The sequence below is a fragment of the Notothenia rossii genome (genome assembly GCF_949606895.1).
Source record: "Notothenia rossii genome assembly, chromosome: 12".
Taxonomy (NCBI): domain Eukaryota; kingdom Metazoa; phylum Chordata; class Actinopteri; order Perciformes; family Nototheniidae; genus Notothenia; species Notothenia rossii.
This window is the reverse complement of record NC_136911.1, coordinates 24,295,421-24,317,254: the sequence shown is the minus strand read 5'-3', so window position 1 is coordinate 24,317,254 and position 21,834 is coordinate 24,295,421. Positions and strand designations below refer to the sequence as shown.

General features: G+C 35.6%; 1 protein-coding gene across 1 annotated transcript in view; it reads right to left on the bottom strand.

The window, feature by feature from the left end:
* The window catches only part of LOC307026472 (coagulation factor XIII A chain-like), a 51,797-nt gene that overhangs the window by 17,086 nt on the left and 12,877 nt on the right, over positions 1-21,834 (bottom strand). The window contains exons 3-6 of the mRNA XM_079661861.1: positions 9,351-9,377; positions 5,902-5,963; positions 4,020-4,116; positions 2,558-2,734 (exon numbers count right to left, since the gene is read on the bottom strand). Of these exons, the coding sequence (XP_079517987.1) occupies positions 2,558-2,734; positions 4,020-4,116; positions 5,902-5,943 (316 nt within the window). The 5' untranslated portion in view covers positions 5,944-5,963; positions 9,351-9,377. The remainder of the gene's footprint in view (positions 1-2,557; positions 2,735-4,019; positions 4,117-5,901; positions 5,964-9,350; positions 9,378-21,834) is intronic.

Genomic DNA, 21,834 nt, shown 5'->3' with positions numbered 1-21,834 from the left:
GTTTATATTTGAGCTAACGAGCTCTGTAGAGATCAAAGGCTTCATTGTTCTGAATGAGAGATGAACCTCTTACATGTGAGCATTTTGTGGAAGAACCGTAACAGATATCTGTGAAATTTCAAAGCTTGAAGCATGTGAAGGAAGTTGAGTATCTGAAGTTTAATTTTTGTGTAGTTTCGGGTTAATAATGTGGCCTTTTTGGCTCTCTGTCTCTCTGGTTCTCTCTATCTCTCTATCTCTCTGGTTCTCTGTCTCTCTGTCTCTCTATCTATCTGGTTCTCTATCTCTCTGGTTCTCTGTCTCTCCGTCTCTCTCTGGTTCTCTATCTCTCTGGTTCTCTATCTCTCTGGTTCTCTGTCTCTCTGTCTCTCTCTGGTTCTCTGTCTCTCCGTCTCTCTCTGGTTCTCTGTCTCTCTGTCTCTCTCTGGTTCTCTGTCTCTCCGTCTCTCTCTGGTTCTCTGTCTCTCTAGTTCTCTCTGTCTCTCTCTGGTTCTCTGTCTCTCCGTCTCTCTCTGGTTCTCTGTCTCTCTAGTTCTCTCTATCTCTCTGGTTCTCTGTCTCTCTGTCTCTCTATCTCTCTGGTTCTCTATCTCTCTGGTTCTCTGTCTCTCTGTCTCTCTCTGGTTCTCTGTCTCTCCGTCTCTCTCTGGTTCTCTGTCTCTCTGTCTCTCTCTGGTTCTCTGTCTCTCCGTCTCTCTCTGGTTCTCTGTCTCTCTAGTTCTCTCTGTCTCTCTGGTTCTCTGTCTCTCTCTGTCTCTCTAGTTCTCTCTGTCTCTCTGGTTCTCTGTCTCTCTGTCTCTCTCTGGTTCTCTGTCTCTCTCTGGTTCTCTGTCTCTCTAGTTCTCTCTGTCTCTCTGGTTCTCTGTCTCTCTCGGTCTCTCTAGTTCTCTGTCTCTCTGGTTCTCTGTCCCTCTAGTTCTCTCTGTCTCTCTGGTTCTCTGTCTCTCTCTGTCTCTCTAGTTCTCTCTGTCTCTCTGGTTCTCTGTCTCTCTGTCTCTCTCTGGTTCTCTGTCTCTCTCTGGTTCTCTGTCTCTCTAGTTCTCTCTGTCTCTCTGGTTCTCTGTCTCTCTCTGGTTCTCTGTCTCTCTAGTTCTCTGTCTCTCTGGTTCTCTGTCTCTCTAGTTCTCTCTGTCTCTCTGGTTCTCTGTCTCTCTCGGTCTCTCTAGTTCTCTGTCTCTCTGGTTCTCTGTCCCTCTAGTTCTCTCTGTCTCTCTGGTTCTCTGTCTCTCTCTGTCTCTCTAGTTCTCTCTGTCTCTCTGGTTCTCTGTCTCTCTGTCTCTCTCTGGTTCTCTGTCTCTCTCTGGTTCTCTGTCTCTCTAGTTCTCTCTGTCTCTCTGGTTCTCTGTCTCTCTCTGGTTCTCTGGTTCTCTCTGGTTCTCTCTGTCTCTCTGGTCCTCTCTGTCTCTCTGGTCCTCTCGGTCTCTCTGGTTCTCTCTGTCTCTCTGGTCCTCTCTGTCTCTCTGGTCCTCTCGGTCTCTCTGGTTCTCTCTGTCTCTCTGGTCCTCTCTGTCTCTCTGGTCCTCTCGGTCTCTCTGGTTCTCTGTCTCTCTCTGGTTCTCTGGTTCTCTCTCTGGTTCTCTCTCTGGTTCTCTGGTTCTCTCTCTGGTTCTCTGCTTCTCTCTCTGGTTCTCTCTCTGGTTCTCTCTCTGGTTCTCTGTCTCTCTCTGGTTCTCTGGTTCTCTCTCTGGTTCTCTGGTTCTCTCTGGTTCTCTCTCTGGTTCTCTCTCTGGTTCTCTCTCTGGTTCTCTCTCTGGTTCTCTCTCTGGTTCTCTGTCTCTCTCTGGTTCTCTGGTTCTCTCTCTGGTTCTCTGGTTCTCTCTGGTTCTCTCTCTGGTTCTCTCTCTGGTTCTCTCTCTGGTTCTCTCTCTGGTTCTCTCTCTGGTTCTCTCTGTCTCTCTGGTTCTCTGTCTCTCTCTGGTTCTCTGGTTCTCTCTCTGGTTCTCTCTCTGGTTCTCTGGTGCTCTCTCTGGTTCTCTGGTTCTTTCTCTGGTTCTCTCTCTGGTTCTCTCTCTGGTTCTCTGTCTCTCTCTGGTTCTCTGGTTCTCTCTCTGGTTCTCTGGTTCTCTCTGGTTCTCTCTCTGGTTCTCTCTCTGGTTCTCTCTCTGGTTCTCTCTCTGGTTCTCTGTCTCTCTCTGGTTCTCTGGTTCTCTCTCTGGTTCTCTGGTTCTCTCTGGTTCTCTGGTTCTCTCTCTGGTTCTCTCTCTGGTTCTCTCTGGTTCTCTCTCTGGTTCTCTCTCTGGTTCTCTCTCTGGTTCTCTGTCTCTCTCTGGTTCTCTGGTTCTCTCTCTGGTTCTCTGGTTCTCTCTGGTTCTCTCTCTGGTTCTCTCTCTGGTTCTCTCTCTGGTTCTCTCTCTGGTTCTCTCTGTCTCTCTGGTTCTCTGTCTCTCTCTGGTTCTCTGGTTCTCTCTCTGGTTCTCTGGTTCTCTCTCTGGTTCTCTCTGTCTCTCTGGTTCTCTGTCTCTCTCTGGTTCTCTGGTTCTCTCTGTGTCTCTCTGGTTCTCTGGTTCTCTCTCTGGTTCTCTCTGTGTCTCTGGTTCTCTGGTTCTCTGAGACTCACCGATGAGGAACTCGATCTGGAAGTCGTCGGAGGGTTCTGGGATCCGGTTGAAGGTGACCCGGATCATGAACTCTTGTCCTCTCCGGATAACCAGGTTCTGCAGGTCGTAGGAGGAGGTGAGGTGGTTGGGTTTGTTGATGCTCTGAGACATCTCCAGCTGCTGGACCTCCAGGGAATCTGAGATAGAACATTAGAACAGAGAGGGGGGGGGGGGGGGTTCTGACAGTTCTGTTAAAGTATAAAAGAGACATCATGTTATTAAAAGATGAATGAATGTAAGATATAATACTTAATACTGAACTAATAATCAGATCATATTTAGCGTTTTGAGATTAGAGAATTCAAATGTAACTTTATAATATTAAAGAGATACAAGATATGTTTAAATTCTAAATCTAAGAAATCTGCACAAATTGGATTTATAAATCAGATGTTTGCAATCATTAAAACTATTTATTACATTTGTTTATTTCATAGTAAATCAGGTATTTTAAGGTAATTTTAAGGTATTTTTCTTGCATTTTTTTTTTTTTTTATTGAAATTCCTATATAAAATGAAACCTATTTGTATAAACAATAATATATATATATATTAATGCTGTTAAAATTATCGCGTTAACGGCGGTAATTAATTTTTGGAATTAATTGTGTTAAAATATTTAACGCATTTAACGCATGTGCAGAATGGCCCGCCCCATACATCCCACCAGTGGCAGCGCCAGGGTATGGCTGGGGTACAGTCATACCCTGAAATGGCTTAGCCCCACCTTAGCCCCACCATGAAAAATGATGTTAAAGTAAGTAAAATAAAGTCCTCCAACTTGCGCGGAGTAAATCACACAGACAGCAGTTAGTGAGATTGATTTCAGTAGCCACTTGTCTGGAAATACAGAAGACCAGAAACGGTTTTGAAAACTTTTGTCACGTAGTGATCGTCTTCTCAATAGAACATCTTTGATAATGTCTTCTGGCCAATCAGAATCAAGATAACGGCGTGGTGTTGTTGCAGGAAGTCCTGACGGAGAATACTTTTGCTGTAGTACATCTCTATATACAATGATACAACATTACGTGTTGATAGAAATCAACACGTAATGAAATAAGACCCCACGGGTTGATGATTGATAGGTGTGTGGGCTGTCTTTCATTCTGACACACAGAACAATGTTATAATAAACATACATGCTTTATGTTAAATGGATATATCCGCCTTCTTTCATTTATCTTTCCATTCCCACAACAATATACATAAAGAAATGGCATATTTTGGACATAGTTCGAATGGTGATTAATCTGATTCATTCATTTTTAAACTGTGATTAATCTGATTTAAAATTGTAATCGTTTGACAGCCCTAGTATATATATATATTTTTTTAATTATCAGATAAAGTAATATATATATATATTTTTTATTATCAGATACAGTAATATATATATATATTATTAAATATGTTTCTCACACTCAGAAGAAGGCGCTCGAGGCGTCGCCTCCTCGTCTTCAAACGCCTCGAACTCTGCAAAATCTGCCTCATCGTTCATAAGGTTAGAGGTCGGCACCTTCAAAACAATCGATTAGATACCATCAATTAGATACCATCAATTAGATACCATCAATTAGATACTATCAATTAGATACCATCAATTAGATACCATCAATTAGATACTATCAATTAGATACCATCAATTAGATACCATCAATTAGATACTATCAATTAGATACCATCAATTAGATACCATCAATTAGATACTATCAATTAGATACTATCAATTAGATACCATCAATTAGATACCATCAATTAGATACTATCAATTGGATACTATCAATTAGATACTATCAATTAGATACCATCAATTAGATACCATCAATTAGATACTATCAATTAGATACCATCAATTAGATACCATCAATTAGATACTATCAATTAGATACCATCAATTAGATACTATCAATTAGATACCATCAATTAGATACCATCAATTAGATACTATCAATTAGATACCATCAATTAGATACTATCAATTAGATACCATCAATTAGATACTATCAATTAGATACCATCAATTAGATACCATCAATTAGATACCATCAATCAGATAATATCAATTAGATACCATCAATTAGATACTATCAATTAGATACCATCAATTAGATACCATCAATTAGATACCATCAATTAGATACTATCAATTAGATACCATCAATTAGATACCATCAATCAGATAATATCAATTAGATACCATCAATTAGATACTATCAATTAGATACCATCAATTAGATACCATAAATTAGATACTATCAATTAGATACCATCAATTAGATACTATCAATTAGATACCATCAATTAGATACTATCAATTAGATACCATCAATTAGATACCATCAATTAGATACCATCAATCAGATAATATCAATTAGATACCATCAATTAGATACTATCAATTAGATACCATCAATCAGATAATATCAATTAGATACCATCAATTAGATACCATCAATTAGATACCATCAATTAGATACTATCAATTAGATACCATCAATTAGATACCATCAATCAGATAATATCAATTAGATACCATCAATTAGATACTATCAATTAGATACCATCAATTAGATACCATAAATTAGATACCATCAATTAGATACTATCAATTAGATACAATCAATTAGATACCATCAATTAGATACTATCAATTAGATACCATCAATTAGATACCATCAATTAGATACCATCAATTAGATACTATCAATTAGATACAATCAATTAGATACCATCAATTAGATACTATCAATTAGATACCATCAATTAGATACTATCAATTAGATACCATCAATTAGATACCATCAATTAGATACCATCAATTAGATACTATCAATTAGATACCATCAATTAGATACCATCAATTAGATACTATCAATTAGATACCATCAATTAGATACCATCAATTAGATACCATCAGTTAGATAGTATCAATTAGATACCATCAATTAGATACCATCAATTAGATACTATCAATTAGATACTATCAATTAGATACCATCAATTAGATACCATCAATTAGATACTATCAATTAGATACCATCAATTAGATACCATCAATTAAATACTATCAATTAGATACCATCAATTAGATACCATCAATTAGATACCATCAATTAGATACTATCAATTAGATACCATCAATTAGATACTATCAATTAGATACCATCAATTAGATACCATCAATTAGATACTATCAATTAGATACCATCAATTAGATACCATCAATTAGATACTATCAATTAGATACCATCAATTAGATACTATCAATTAGATACTAGTTCTTGATTATGAATGAGGGTACCGGCTCGTTGTAGCGCCCCCTGTAGGAGATGCTCGATGACATGATGATCCCTGAGAGAGATACTGATCACACAAACATATTGATTACACACCCAATACACTATCATCATAAATACTCATTATCATAAATACTCATTATAAATACTCATCATAGATACTCATCATAAATACTCATCATAAATACTCATTATCATAAATACTCATTATAAATACTCATCATAAATACTCATCATAAATACTCATCATAAATACTCATTATTATAAATACTCATTATTATAAATACTCATCATAAATACTCATCATAAATACTCATTATTATAAATACTCATTATCATAAATACTCATCATAAATACTCATCATAAATACTCATCATAAATACTCATCATAAATACTCATTATTATAAATACTCATTATCATAAATACTCATCATAAATACTCATCATAAATACTCATTATCATAAATACTCATCATAAATACTTATCATAAATACTCATCATAAATACTTATCATAAATACTCATCATAAATACTCATCATAAATACTCATCATAAATACTCATCATAAATACTCATCATAAATACTCATCATAAATATTCATCATCATAAATACTCATCATAAATACTCACCATAAATACTCATTACTATAAATACTCATCATAAATACCCATTATAAATACTCATTATCATAAATACTCATCATAAATACTCATCATAAATACTCATCATAAATACTCATCATAAATACTCATTATTATAAATACTCATCATAAATACTCATCATAAATACTCATTATTATAAATACTCATCATAAATACTCATCATAAATACTCATCATAAATACTCACCATAAATACTCATCATAAATACTCATCATAAATACTCATCATAAATACTCATCATAAATATTCATCATCATAAATACTCATCATAAATACTCATTACTATAAATACTCATTACTATAAATACTCATCATAAATACTCATTATAAATACTCATTATCATAAATACTCATCATAAATACGCATCATAAATACTCATTATTATAAATACTCATCATAAATACTCATCATAAATACTCATTATTATAAATACTCATCATAAATACTCATCATAAATACTCATTATTATAAATACTCATCATAAATACTCATTATAAATACTCATTATTATAAATACTCATCATAAATACTCATCATAAATACTCATTATTATAAATACTCATCATAAATACTCATCATAAATACTCATCATAAATACTCATCATAAATACTCATCATAAATACTCATTATCATAAATACTCATCATAAATACTCATTATTATAAATACTCATCATAAATACTCATTATTATAAATACTCATCATAAATACTCATCATAAATACTCATTATCATAAATACTCATCATAAATACTCATCATAAATACTCATCATAAATACTCATTATTATAAATACTCATCATAAATACTCATCATAAATACTCATTATTATAAATACTCATCATAAATACTCATTATTATAAATACTCATCATAAATACTCATCATAAATACTCATTATTATAAATACTCATCATAGATACTCATCATAAATACTCATCATAAATACTCATTATTATAAATACTCATTATTGTAAATACTCATTATTATAAATACTCATCGTGAATACTCATTATTATAAATACTCATCATAAATACTCATCATAAATACTCATCATAAATACTCATTATTATAAATACTCATTATCATAAATACTCATCATAAATACTCAGCATAAATACTCATTATCATAAATACTCATTATCATAAATACTCATCATAAATACTCATTATTATAAATACTCATTATTATAAATACTCATTATTATAAATACTCATCACAAATACTCATTATTATAAATACTCATTATTATAAATACTCATTATTATAAATACTCATCGTAAATACTCATTATAAATACTCATCATAAATACTCATTATAAATACTCATTATTATAAATACTCATTATTATAAATACTCATTATTATAAACACACATCATAAATACTCATCATAAATACTCATCGTAAATACTCATCATAAATACTCATCATAAATACTCATTATTATAAATACTCATTATTATAAATACTCATTATTATAAATACTCATTATTATAAACACACATCATAAATACTCATCATAAATACTCATCGTAAATACTCATCATAAATACTCATCATAAATACTCATTATTATAAATACTCATCACAAATACTCATTATAAATACTCATCATAAATACTCATTATAAATACTCATTATTATAAATACTCATCATAAATACTCATTATAAATACTCATTATTATAAATACTCATCATAAATACTCATTATGAATACTCACCATAAATACTCATTATAAATACTCATTATTATAAATACTCACCATAAATACTCATTATAAATACTCATTATTATAAATACTCATTGTTATAAATACTCATCATAAATACTCATCATAAATACTCATTATTATAAATACTCATTATTATAAATACTCATTATTATAAATACTCATTATTATAAATACTCATCACAAATACTCATTATTATAAATACTCATTATTATAAATACTCATTATTATAAATACTCATCATAAATACTCATTATAAATACTCATCATAAATACTCATCATAAATACTCATTATTATAAATACTCATTATCATAAATACTCATCATAAATACTCATCATAAATACTCATTATTATAAATACTCATTATTATAAATACTCATTATTATAAATACTCATTATTATAAATACTCATCACAAATACTCATTATTATAAATACTCATTATTATAAATACTCATTATTATAAATACTCATCATAAATACTCATTATAAATACTCATCATAAATACTCATTATAAATACTCATTATTATAAACACACATCATAAATACTCATCATAAATACTCATCATAAATACTCATTATTATAAATACTCATTATTATAAATACTCATTATTATAAATACTCATCATAAATACTCATTATAAATACTCATCACAAATACTCATTATAAATACTCATCATAAATACTCATTATAAATACTCATTATTATAAATACTCATCATAAATACTCATTATGAATACTCATCATAAATACTCATTATAAATACTCATTATTATAAATACTCATCATAAATACTCATTATAAATACTCATTATTATAAATACTCATTATTATAAATACTCATCATAAATACTCATCATAAATACTCATCATAAATACTCATTATCAAAACACTGGAGGAAATATAAGGAAATTATGCAAAATATAAATGAAATAGTAAATACAAATAATAAAAACAATGTAAAATCAAAATAATATAAAAAATATGAAATTAAGAATAATAAAGAAAACAAAAGAAAGTATTGATTAGAAAGAGTCTCACCGCTGAGATGAAGAGTTTCTGAGGAGTCTGACGGTCAGATCAGAAGATGATCAGAAACTCTGCAACAACACCTTATATACACACACTACTTCCTGTTTCTCTCTCACACACACACACACACACACACACACACACACACACACACACACACACACACACACACACACACACACACACACACACACACACACACACACTACTTCCTGTTTCTCTCTCTCTCACACACACACACACACACACACACACACACACACTACTTCCTGTTTCTCTCTCTCTCACAGACACACACACACACACACACACACACACACACACACACACACGTGTGTGTGTGAGAGAGAAACAGGAAGTAGTGTGTGTGTGTGTGTGTGTGTGTGTGTGTGACCTTGACATTGTGACCTGTTCTGGAAGCTTCAGTCAAAATGATGCATTTATTTTAATGTGAGATTTTAATATTGCTAATATTTCAGTTTTTAAAGATGATCCATAAAGATATTATCGAGATACGATCAGACGCTCTTTATTGATCCCATGTTGGGAAATGTTTGTGTTGCAGCAGCATAAACAACAACAACAACAAAACGAGGCTTTGCTCATAAATAGAGATTAAAGAGTAGAAATAAACAATTCTAGAATTTAAAAAAGCGTCGAGCAGTCCGTGAAGATACGACATGACAATAGAACACAATGGAAGGCTTAGACATGTACTCAGACATGTACTCAGACATGTACTCAGACATGTACTCAGACATGTATTCAGATATATACTCAGACATGTACTCAGATATGTACTCAGACATGTACTCAGACATATACTCAGACATGTACTCAGATATATACTCAGACATGTACTCAGACATGTACTCAGACATATACTCAGACATGTACTCAGACATGTACTCAGACATGTACTCAGACATGTACTCAGACATGTACTCAGACATGTACTCAGACATGTACTCAGACATGTATTCAGACATGTACTCAGACATGTACTCAGACATGTACTCAGACATGTATTCAGACATGTACTCAGACATGTACTCAGATATATACTCAGACATGTACTCAGACATGTACTCAGACATGTACTCAGACATGTACTCAGACATGTACTCAGACATGTATTCAGACATGTACTCAGACATGTATTCAGATATATACTCAGACATGTACTCAGACATGTACTCAGATATGTACTCAGATATATACTCAGACATGTACTCAGATATATACTCAGACATGTACTCAGATATATACTCAGACATGTACTCAGACATATACTCAGACATGTACCCAGACATATACTCAGACATGTACTCAGATATATACTCAGACATGTACTCAGATATATACTCAGACATGTACTCAGACATATACTCAGACATGTACCCAGACATATACTCAGACATGTACTCAGATATATACTCAGACATGTACTCAGATATATACTCAGACATGTACTCAGATATATACTCAGACATGTACCCAGACATATACTCAGACATGTACTCAGACATGTACTCAGACATGTACTCAGACATGTACTCAGATATATATTCAGATATATACTCAGATATGTACTCAGACATGTACTCAGACATGTACTCAGATATGTACTCAGACATGTACTCAGACATGTACTCAGATATGTACTCAGATATATACTCAGACATGTACTCAGATATATACTCAGACATGTACTCAGACATATACTCAGACATGTACTCAGACATGTACTCAGACATATACTCAGATATGTACTCAGACATGTACTCAGACATGTACTCAGATATATACTCAGATATATACTCAGACCTGTACTCAGATATATACTCAGATATATACTCAGACATGTACTCAGACATGTACTCAGACATGTACTCAGACATGTACTCAGACATGTACTCAGATATATACTCAGATATATACTCAGATATATACTCAGATATATACTCAGATATATACCCAGACCTGTACTCAGATATATACTCAGATATATACTCAGATATATACTCAGATATATACTCAGATATATACTCAGATATATACTCAGATATATACTCAGATATATACTCAGACCTGTACTCAGATATATACTCAGATATATACTCAGACATGTACTCAGACATGTACTCAGATATGTACTCAGACATGTACTCAGACATGTACTCAGATATATACTCAGATATATACTCAGACCTGTACTCAGATATATACTCAGATATATACTCAGACATGTACTCAGACATGTACTCAGACATGTACTCAGACATGTACTCAGATATATACTCAGACATGTACTCAGATATATACTCAGACATATACTCAGATATGTACTCAGATATATACTCAGACATGTACTCAGATATATACTCAGACATGTACTCAGATATATACTCAGATATATACTCAGACATGTACTCAGACATGTACTCAGATATATACTCAGACATGTACTCAGACATGTACTCAGACATGTACTCAGATATATACTCAGACATGTACTCAGATATATACTCAGACATGTACTCAGACATGTACTCAGATATATACTCAGACATGTACTCAGATATATACTCAGACATGTAATCAGATATATACTCAGACATGTACTCAGATATATACTCAGACATGTACTCAGATATATACTCAGATATATACTCAGACATGTAATCAGATATATACTCAGACATGTACTCAGATATATACTCAGACATGTACTCAGATATATACTCAGATATATACTCAGATATATACTCAGACATGTACTCAGACATATACTCAGATATATACTCAGACATGTACTCAGACATGTAATCAGATATATACTCAGACATGTACTCAGATATATACTCAGACCTGTACTCAGATATATACTCAGATATATACTCAGATATATACTCAGACATGTACTCAGACATGTACTCAGATATATACTCAGACATGTACTCAGATATATACTCAGATATATACTCAGATATATACTCAGACATGTACTCAGACATGTACTCAGATATATACTCAGACATGTACTCAGATATATACTCAGACATGTACTCAGACATGTACTCAGACATGTACTCAGATATATACTCAGATATATACTCAGACATGTACTCAGATATATACTCAGACATGTACTCAGACATGTACTCAGGTATATACTCAGACATGTACTCAGATATATACTCAGACATGTACTCAGACATGTACTCAGACATGTACTCAGATATATACTCAGATATATACTCAGATATATACTCAGACATGTACTCAGACATGTACTCAGATATATACTCAGACATGTACTCAGATATATACTCAGACATGTACTCAGACATGTACTCAGACATGTACTCAGATATATACTCAGATATATACTCAGACATGTACTCAGACATGTACTCAGACATGTACTCAGATATATACTCAGATATATACTCAGACATGTACTCAGACATGTACTCAGACATGTACTCAGATATATACTCAGACATGTACTCAGGTATATACTCAGACATGTACTCAGATATATACTCAGACATGTACTCAGACATGTACTCAGACATGTACTCAGATATATACTCAGATATGTACTCAGATATATACTCAGACATGTACTCAGATATATACTCAGACATGTACTCAGGTATATACTCAGACATGTACTCAGATATATACTCAGACATGTACTCAGGTATATACTCAGACATGTACTCAGATATATACTCAGACATGTACTCAGACATGTACTCAGACATGTACTCAGATATATACTCAGATATGTACTCAGATATATACTCAGACATGTACTCAGATATATACTCAGACGTGTACTCAGACATGTACTCAGACATGTACTCAGATATATACTCAGACGTGTACTCAGACATGTACTCAGACATGTACTCAGATATATACTCAGATATATACTCAGACATGTACTCAGATATATACTCAGATATGTACTCAGATATATACTCAGATATGTACTCAGACATGTACTCAGATATATACTCAGATATATACTCAGACATGTACTCAGATATATACTCAGACATGTACTCAGATATATACTCAGATATGTACTCAGACATGTACTCAGATATATACTCAGACATGTACTCAGATATATACTCAGACATGTACTCAGATATGTACTCAGACATGTACTCAGATATATACTCAGATATGTACTCAGATATGTACTCAGACATGTACTCAGACATGTACTCAGATATATACTCAGACATGTACTCAGATATATACTCAGACATGTACTCAGATATATACTCAGATATATACTCAGATATGTACTCAGATATGTACTCAGATATATACTCAGACATGTACTCAGATATATACTCAGATATATACTCAGATATGTACTCAGGCATGTACTCAGACATGTACTCAGATATATACTCAGATATATACTCAGATATGTACTCAGGCATGTACTCAGACACATAGCTCCTGAATCTTGCTTCTAGACCGACAATTTTTTGGAGCTGGAATCGAACCGGGTTCCCTGAAAACGCGTTGACGGGGGGACGGGGGACGGGGGACGGGCAGTAAAGTTGGTAGTAAAGTCGCCCCATTTCTTCCATTTCGTTTCGACGGATCAAAACCAAAACGAGTAGCGCTTCAACACAATCGGCCATTGTTGTTGTTGTCGGTGTCAGCTGTGAGGGGTTTCCGCGCGGTTTGGCTTTATGAAGCAGGCACGCAAACGGTTACGTCATGACGCAAATGATGACGCAATGACGCAGCATCAGTCGGACTCTGGGCGGTGTGAAAAGAGCTGGAGCTAAACCGAAGAACCGGTTCTGAACCAGAGAAGCTCTAGCACGGAGCTGGAACCAGAGTTTTGTTGGTGTGAATGAGGTAAGAGAGAGAACCGGAGAACCAAAGAGATACAATCAATGAAATAGTTTCTTCCCTAGAACACTTGACTGACTGATGCCATGTTTTAATATATACATGTGAACCCATTATCGGGTCCTTGTGTGTACTTTTACTAACGTATACATTTCAGATGTACTAAGTTTAAAGAACCAAAGGATCTAAATACTTATTACTCTTTACATTTAAAGAACCCTCATATTTGAAAGCAGTATTTCCATGTCTTCTGATTTATTTACTTATTTAATATTAGAATTATTAAAAAGTGAAGTCATCAGAAATCTGTGACCTCGCCCTCAGCTGTGAGGTCATCGTGACACGCTGCTTCTGATTGGTCAGCTCAATCTGCTTCCACTTCTTGTGAGGTCATTGTGACACGCTGCTTCTGATTGGTCAGCTCAATCTGCTTCCACTTCTTGTGAGGTCATTGTGACACGCTGCTTCTGATTGGTCAGCTCAATCTGCTTCCACTTCCTGTTTTGCTAAATACATTTATCTTTCTCTAAATGTATGATTTAAAAAAAAAGAACTCGTCAGAAATAAGAGTTTGAAAGCTTTTTAAAAAATAAGTCACTTTTCTAACTCGATGAGAGGACTCTTTAAAATAGAGACACTACATACTGATATACACCTGAACATCAGCAGGAGAGGACTCTTTAAAGTAGAGACACTACATACTGATATACACCTGAACATCAGCAGGAGAGGACTCTTTAAAGGAGAGACACTACATACTGATATACACCTCAACATCAGCAGGAGAGGACTCTTTAAAGTAGAGACACTACATACTGATATACACCTGAACATCAGCAGGAGAGGACTCTTTAAAGTGGAGACACTACATACTGGTATACACCTGAACATCAGCAGGAGAGGACTCTTTAAAGTAAAGACACTATATACTGATATACACCTGAACATCAGCAGGAGAGGACTCTTTAAAGTAGAGACACTACATACTGATATACACCTGAACATCAGCAGGAGAGTACTCTTTAAAGTAGAGACACTACATACTGATATACACCTGAACATCAGCAGGAGAGGACTCTTTAAAATAGAGACACTTCATACTGATATACACCTGAACATCAGCAGGAGAGGACTCTTTAAAGTAGAGACACTACATACTGATATACACCTGAACATCAGCAGGAGAGGACTCTTTAAAATAGAGACACTACATACTGATATACACCTGAACATCAGCAGGAGAGGACTCTTTAAAATAGAGACACTACATACTGATATACACCTGAACATCAGCAGGAGAGGACTCTTTAAAGTAGAGACACTACATACTGATATACACCTGAACATCAGCAGGAGAGTACTCTTTAAAGTAGAGACACTACATACTGATATACACCTGAACATCAGCAGGAGAGGACTCTTTAAAATAGAGACACTACATACTGATATACACCTGAACATCAGCAGGAGAGGACTCTTTAAAATAGAGACACTACATACTGATATACACCTGAACATCAGCAGGAGAGGACTCTTTAAAGTAGAGACACTACATACTGATATACACCTGAACATCAGCAGGAGAGGACTCTTTAAAGTAGAGACACTACATACTGATATACACCTGAACATCAGCAGGAGAGGACTCTTTAAAGTAGAGACACTACATACTGATATACACCTGAACATCAGCAGGAGAGGACTCTTTAAAGTAGAGACACTACATACTGATATACACCTGAACATCAGCAGGAGAGGACTCTTTAAAATAGAGACACTACATACTGATATACACCTGAACATCAGCAGGAGAGGACTCTTTAAAATAGAGACACTACATACTGATATACACCTGAACATCAGCAGGAGAGGACTCTTTAAAGTAGAGACACTACATACTGATATACACCTGAACATCAGCAGGAGAGGACTCTTTAAAATAGAGACACTACATACTGATATACACCTGAACATCAGCAGGAGAGGACTCTTTAAAATAGAGACACTACATACTGATATACACCTGAACATCAGCAGGAGAGGACTCTTTAAAGTAGAGACACTACATACTGATATACACCTGAATATCAGCAGGAGAGGACTCTTTAAAGTAGAGACACTACATACTGATATACACCTGAACATCAGCAGGAGAGGACTCTTTAAAGTAGAGACACTACATACTGATATACACCTGAACATCAGCAGGAGAGGACTCTTTAAAGTAGAGACACTATATACTGATATACACCTGAACATCAGCAGGAGAGGACTCTTTAAAGTAGAGACACTACATACTGATATACACCTGAACATCAGCAGGAGAGGACTCTTTAAAGTAGAGACACTAGATACTGATATACACCTGAACATCAGCAGGAGAGGACTCTTTAAAGTAGAGACACTACATACTGATATACACCTGAACATCAGCAGGAGAGGACTCTTTAAAGTAGAGACACTACATACTGATATACACCTGAACATCAGCAGGAGAGGACTCTTTAAAATAGAGACACTTCATACTGATATACACCTGAACATCAGCAGGAGAGGACTCTTTAAAATAGAGACACTACATACTGATATACACCTGAACATCAGCAGGAGAGGACTCTTTAAAATAGAGACACTACATACTGATATACACCTGAACATCAGCAGGAGAGGACTCTTTAAAGTAGAGACACTACATACTGATATACACCTGAACATCAGCAGGAGAGGACTCTTTAAAATAGAGACACTTCATACTGATATACACCTGAACATCAGCAGGAGAGGACTCTTTAAAGTAGAGACACTACATACTGATATACACCTGAACATCAGCAGGAGAGGACTCTTTAAAATAGAGACACTACATACTGATATACACCTGAACATCAGCAGGAGAGGACTCTTTAAAATAGAGACACTACATACTGATATACACCTGAACATCAGCAGGAGAGGACTCTTTAAAGTAGAGACACTACATACTGATATACACCTGAACATCAGCAGGAGAGGACTCTTTAAAGTAGAGACACTACATACTGATATACACCTGAACATCAGCAAGAGAGGACTCTTTAAAGTAGAGACACTACATACTGATATACACCTGAACATCAGCAGGAGAGAACTTTTTAAAGTAGAGACACTACATACTGATATACACCTGAACATCAGAAGGAGAGGACTCTTTAAAGTAGAGACACTACATACTGATATACACCTGAACATCAGCAGGAGAGGACTCTTTAAAGTAGAGACACTACATACTGATATACACCTGAACATCAGCAGGAGAGGACTCTTTAAAGTAGAGACACTACATACTGATATACACCTGAACATCAGCAGGAGAGGACTCTTTAAAGTAGAGACACTACATACTGATATACACCTGAACATCAGCAGGAGAGGACTCTTTAAAGTAGAGACACTACATACTGATATACACCTGAACATCAGCAGGAGAGGACTCTTTAAAGTAGAGACACTACATACTGATATACACCTGAACATCAGCAGGAGAGGACTCTTTAAAGTAGAGACACTACATACTGATATACACCTGAACATCAGCAGGAGATGACTCTTTAAAGTAGAGACACTACATACTGATATACACCTGAACATAAGCTGGAGAGGACTCTTTAAAGTAGAGACACTACATACTGATATACACCTGAACATCAGCAGGAGAGAACTTTTTACAGTAGAGACACTACATACTGATATACACCTGAACATCAGAAGGAGAGGACTCTTTAAAGTAGAGACACTACATACTGATATACACCTGAACATCAGCAGGAGAGGACTCTTTAAAGTAGAGACACTACATACTGATATACACCTGAACATCAGCAGGAGAGGACTCTTTAAAGTAGAGACACTACATACTGATATACACCTGAACATCAGCAGGAGAGGACTCTTTAAAGTAGAGACACTACATAATGATATACACCTGAACATCAGCAGGAGGGGACTCTTTAAAGTAGAGACACTACATACTGATATACACCTGAACATCAGCAGGAGAGGACTCTTTAAAGTAGAGACACTACATACTGATATACACCTGAACATCAGCAGGAGAGGACTCTTTAAAGTAGAGACACTACATACTGATATACACCTGAACATCAGCAGGAGAGGACTCTTTAAAGTAGAGACACTACATACTGATATACACCTGAACATCAGCAGGAGAGGACTCTTTAAAGTAGAGACACTACATACTGATATACACCTGAACATCAGCAGGAGAGGACTCTTTAAAGTAGAGACACTACATACTGATATACACCTGAACATCAGCAGGAGAGGACTCTTTAAAGTAGAGACACTACATACTGATATACACCTGAACATCAGCAGGAGATGACTCTTTAAAGTAGAGACACTACATACTGATATACACCTGAACATCAGCAGGAAAGGACTCTTTAAAGTAGAGACACTACATACTGATATACACCTGAACATCAGCAGGAGATGACTCTTTAAAGTAGAGACACTACATACTGATATACACCTGAACATCAGCAGGAAAGGACTCTTTAAAGTAGAGACACTACATACTGATATACACCTGAACATCAGCAGGAGAGGACTCTTTAAAGTAGAGACACTACATACTGATATACACCTGAACATCAGCAGGAGAGGACTCTTTAAAGTAGAGACACTACATACTGATATACACCTGAACATCAGCAGGAGAGGACTCTTTAAAGTAGAGACACTACATACTGATATACACCTGAACATCAGCAGGAGAGGACTCTTTAAAGTAGAGACACTACATAATGATATACACCTGAACATCAGCAGGAGGGGACTCTTTAAAGTAGAGACACTACATACTGATATACACCTGAACATCAGCAGGAGAGGACTCTTAAATGTAGAGACACTACATACTGATATACACCTGAACATCAGCAGGAGAGGACTCTTTAAAGTAGAGACACTACATAATGATATACACCTGAACATCAGCAGGAGAGGACTCTTTAAAGTAGAGACACTACATACTGATATACACCTGAACATCAGCGGGAGAGGACTCTTTAAAGTAGAGACACTACATACTGATATACACCTGAACATCAGCAGGAGAGGACTCTTTAAAGTAGAGACACTACATACTGATATACACCTGAACATCAGCAGGAGAGGACTCTTTAAAGTAGAGACACTACATACTGATATACACCTGAACATCAGCAGGAGAGGACTCTTTAAAGTAGAGACACTACATACTGATATACACCTGAACATCAGCAGGAGAGGACTCTTTAAAGTAGAGACACTACATACTGATATACACCTGAACATCAGCAGGAGATGACTCTTTAAAGTAGAGACACTACATACTGATATACACCTGAACATAAGCTGGAGAGGACTCTTTAAAGTAGAGACACTACATACTGATATACACCTGAACATCAGCAGGAGAGAACTTTTTAAAGTAGAGACACTACATACTGATATACACCTGAACATCAGAAGGAGAGGACTCTTTAAAGTAGAGACACTACATACTGATATACACCTGAACATCAGCAGGAGAGGACTCTTTAAAGTAGAGACACTACATACTGATATACACCTGAACATCAGCAGGAGAGGACTCTTTAAAGTAGAGACACTACATACTGATATACACCTGAACATCAGCAGGAGAGGACTCTTTAAAGTAGAGACACTACATACTGATATACACCTGAACATCAGCAGGAGAGGACTCTTTAAAGTAGAGACACTACATACTGATATACACCTGAACATCAGCAGGAGAGGACTCTTTAAAGTAGAGACACTACATACTGATATACACCTGAACATCAGCAGGAGAGGACTCTTTAAAGTAGAGACACTACATACTGATATACACCTGAACATCAGCAGGAGATGACTCTTTAAAGTAGAGACACTACATACTGATATACACCTGAACATCAGCAGGAAAGGACTCTTTAAAGTAGAGACACTACATACTGATATACACCTGAACATCAGCAGGAGAGGACTCTTTAAAGTAGAGACACTACATACTGATATACACCTGAACATCAGCAGGAGAGGACTCTTTAAAGTAGAGACACTACATACTGATATACACCTGAACATCAGCAGGAGAGGACTCTTTAAAGTAGAGACACTACATACTGATATACACCTGAACATCAGCAGGAGAGGACTCTTTAAAGTAGAGACACTACATAATGATATACACCTGAACATCAGCAGGAGGGGACTCTTTAAAGTAGAGACACTACATACTGATATACACCTGAACATCAGCAGGAGAGGACTCTTTAAAGTAGAGACACTACATACTGATATACACCTGAACATCAGCAGGAGAGGACTCTTTAAAGTAGAGACACTACATACTGATATACACCTGAACATCAGCAGGAGAGGACTCTTTAAAGTAGAGACACTACATACTGATATACACCTGAACATCAGCAGGAGAGGACTCTTTAAAGTAGAGACACTACATACTGATATACACCTGAACATCAGCAGGAGAGGACTCTTTAAAGTAGAGACACTACATACTGATATACACCTGAACATCAGCAGGAGAGGACTCTTTAAAGTAGAGACACTACATACTGATATACACCTGAACATCAGCAGGAAAGGACTCTTTAAAGTAGAGACACTACATACTGATATACACCTGAACATCAGCAGGAGATGACTCTTTAAAGTAGAGACACTACATACTGATATACACCTGAACATCAGCAGGAAAGGACTCTTTAAAGTAGAGACACTACATACTGATATACACCTGAACATCAGCAGGAGATGACTCTTTAAAGTAGAGACACTACATACTGATATACACCTGAACATCAGCAGGAAAGGACTCTTTAAAGTAGAGACACTACATACTGATATACACCTGAACATCAGCAGGAGGGGACTCTTTAAAGTAGAGACACTACATAATGATATACACCTGAACATCAGCAGGAGGGGACTCTTTAAAGTAGAGACACTACATACTGATATACACCAGAACATCAGCAGGAGAGGACTCTTTAAAGTAGAGACACTACATACGGATATACACCTGAACATCAGCAGGAGAGGACTCTTTAAAGTAGAGACACTACATACTGATATACACCTGAACATCAGCAGGAGAGGACTCTTTAAAGTAGAGACACTACATAATGATATACACCTGAACATCAGCAGGAGAGGACTCTTTAAAGTAGAGACACTACATACTGATATACACCTGAACATCAGCAGGAGAGGACTCTTTAAAGTAGAGACACTACATACTGATATACACCTGAACATCAGCAGGAGAGGACTCTTTAAAGTAGAGACACTACATACTGATATACACCTGAACATCAGCAGGAGAGGACTCTTTAAAGTAGAGACACTACATACTGATATACACCTGAACATCAGCAGGAGAGGACTCTTTAAAGTAGAGACACTACATACTGATATACACCTGAACATCAGCAGGAGAGGACTCTTTAAAGTAGAGACACTACATACTGATATACACCTGAACATCAGCAGGAGAGGACTCTTTAAAGTAGAGACACTACATACT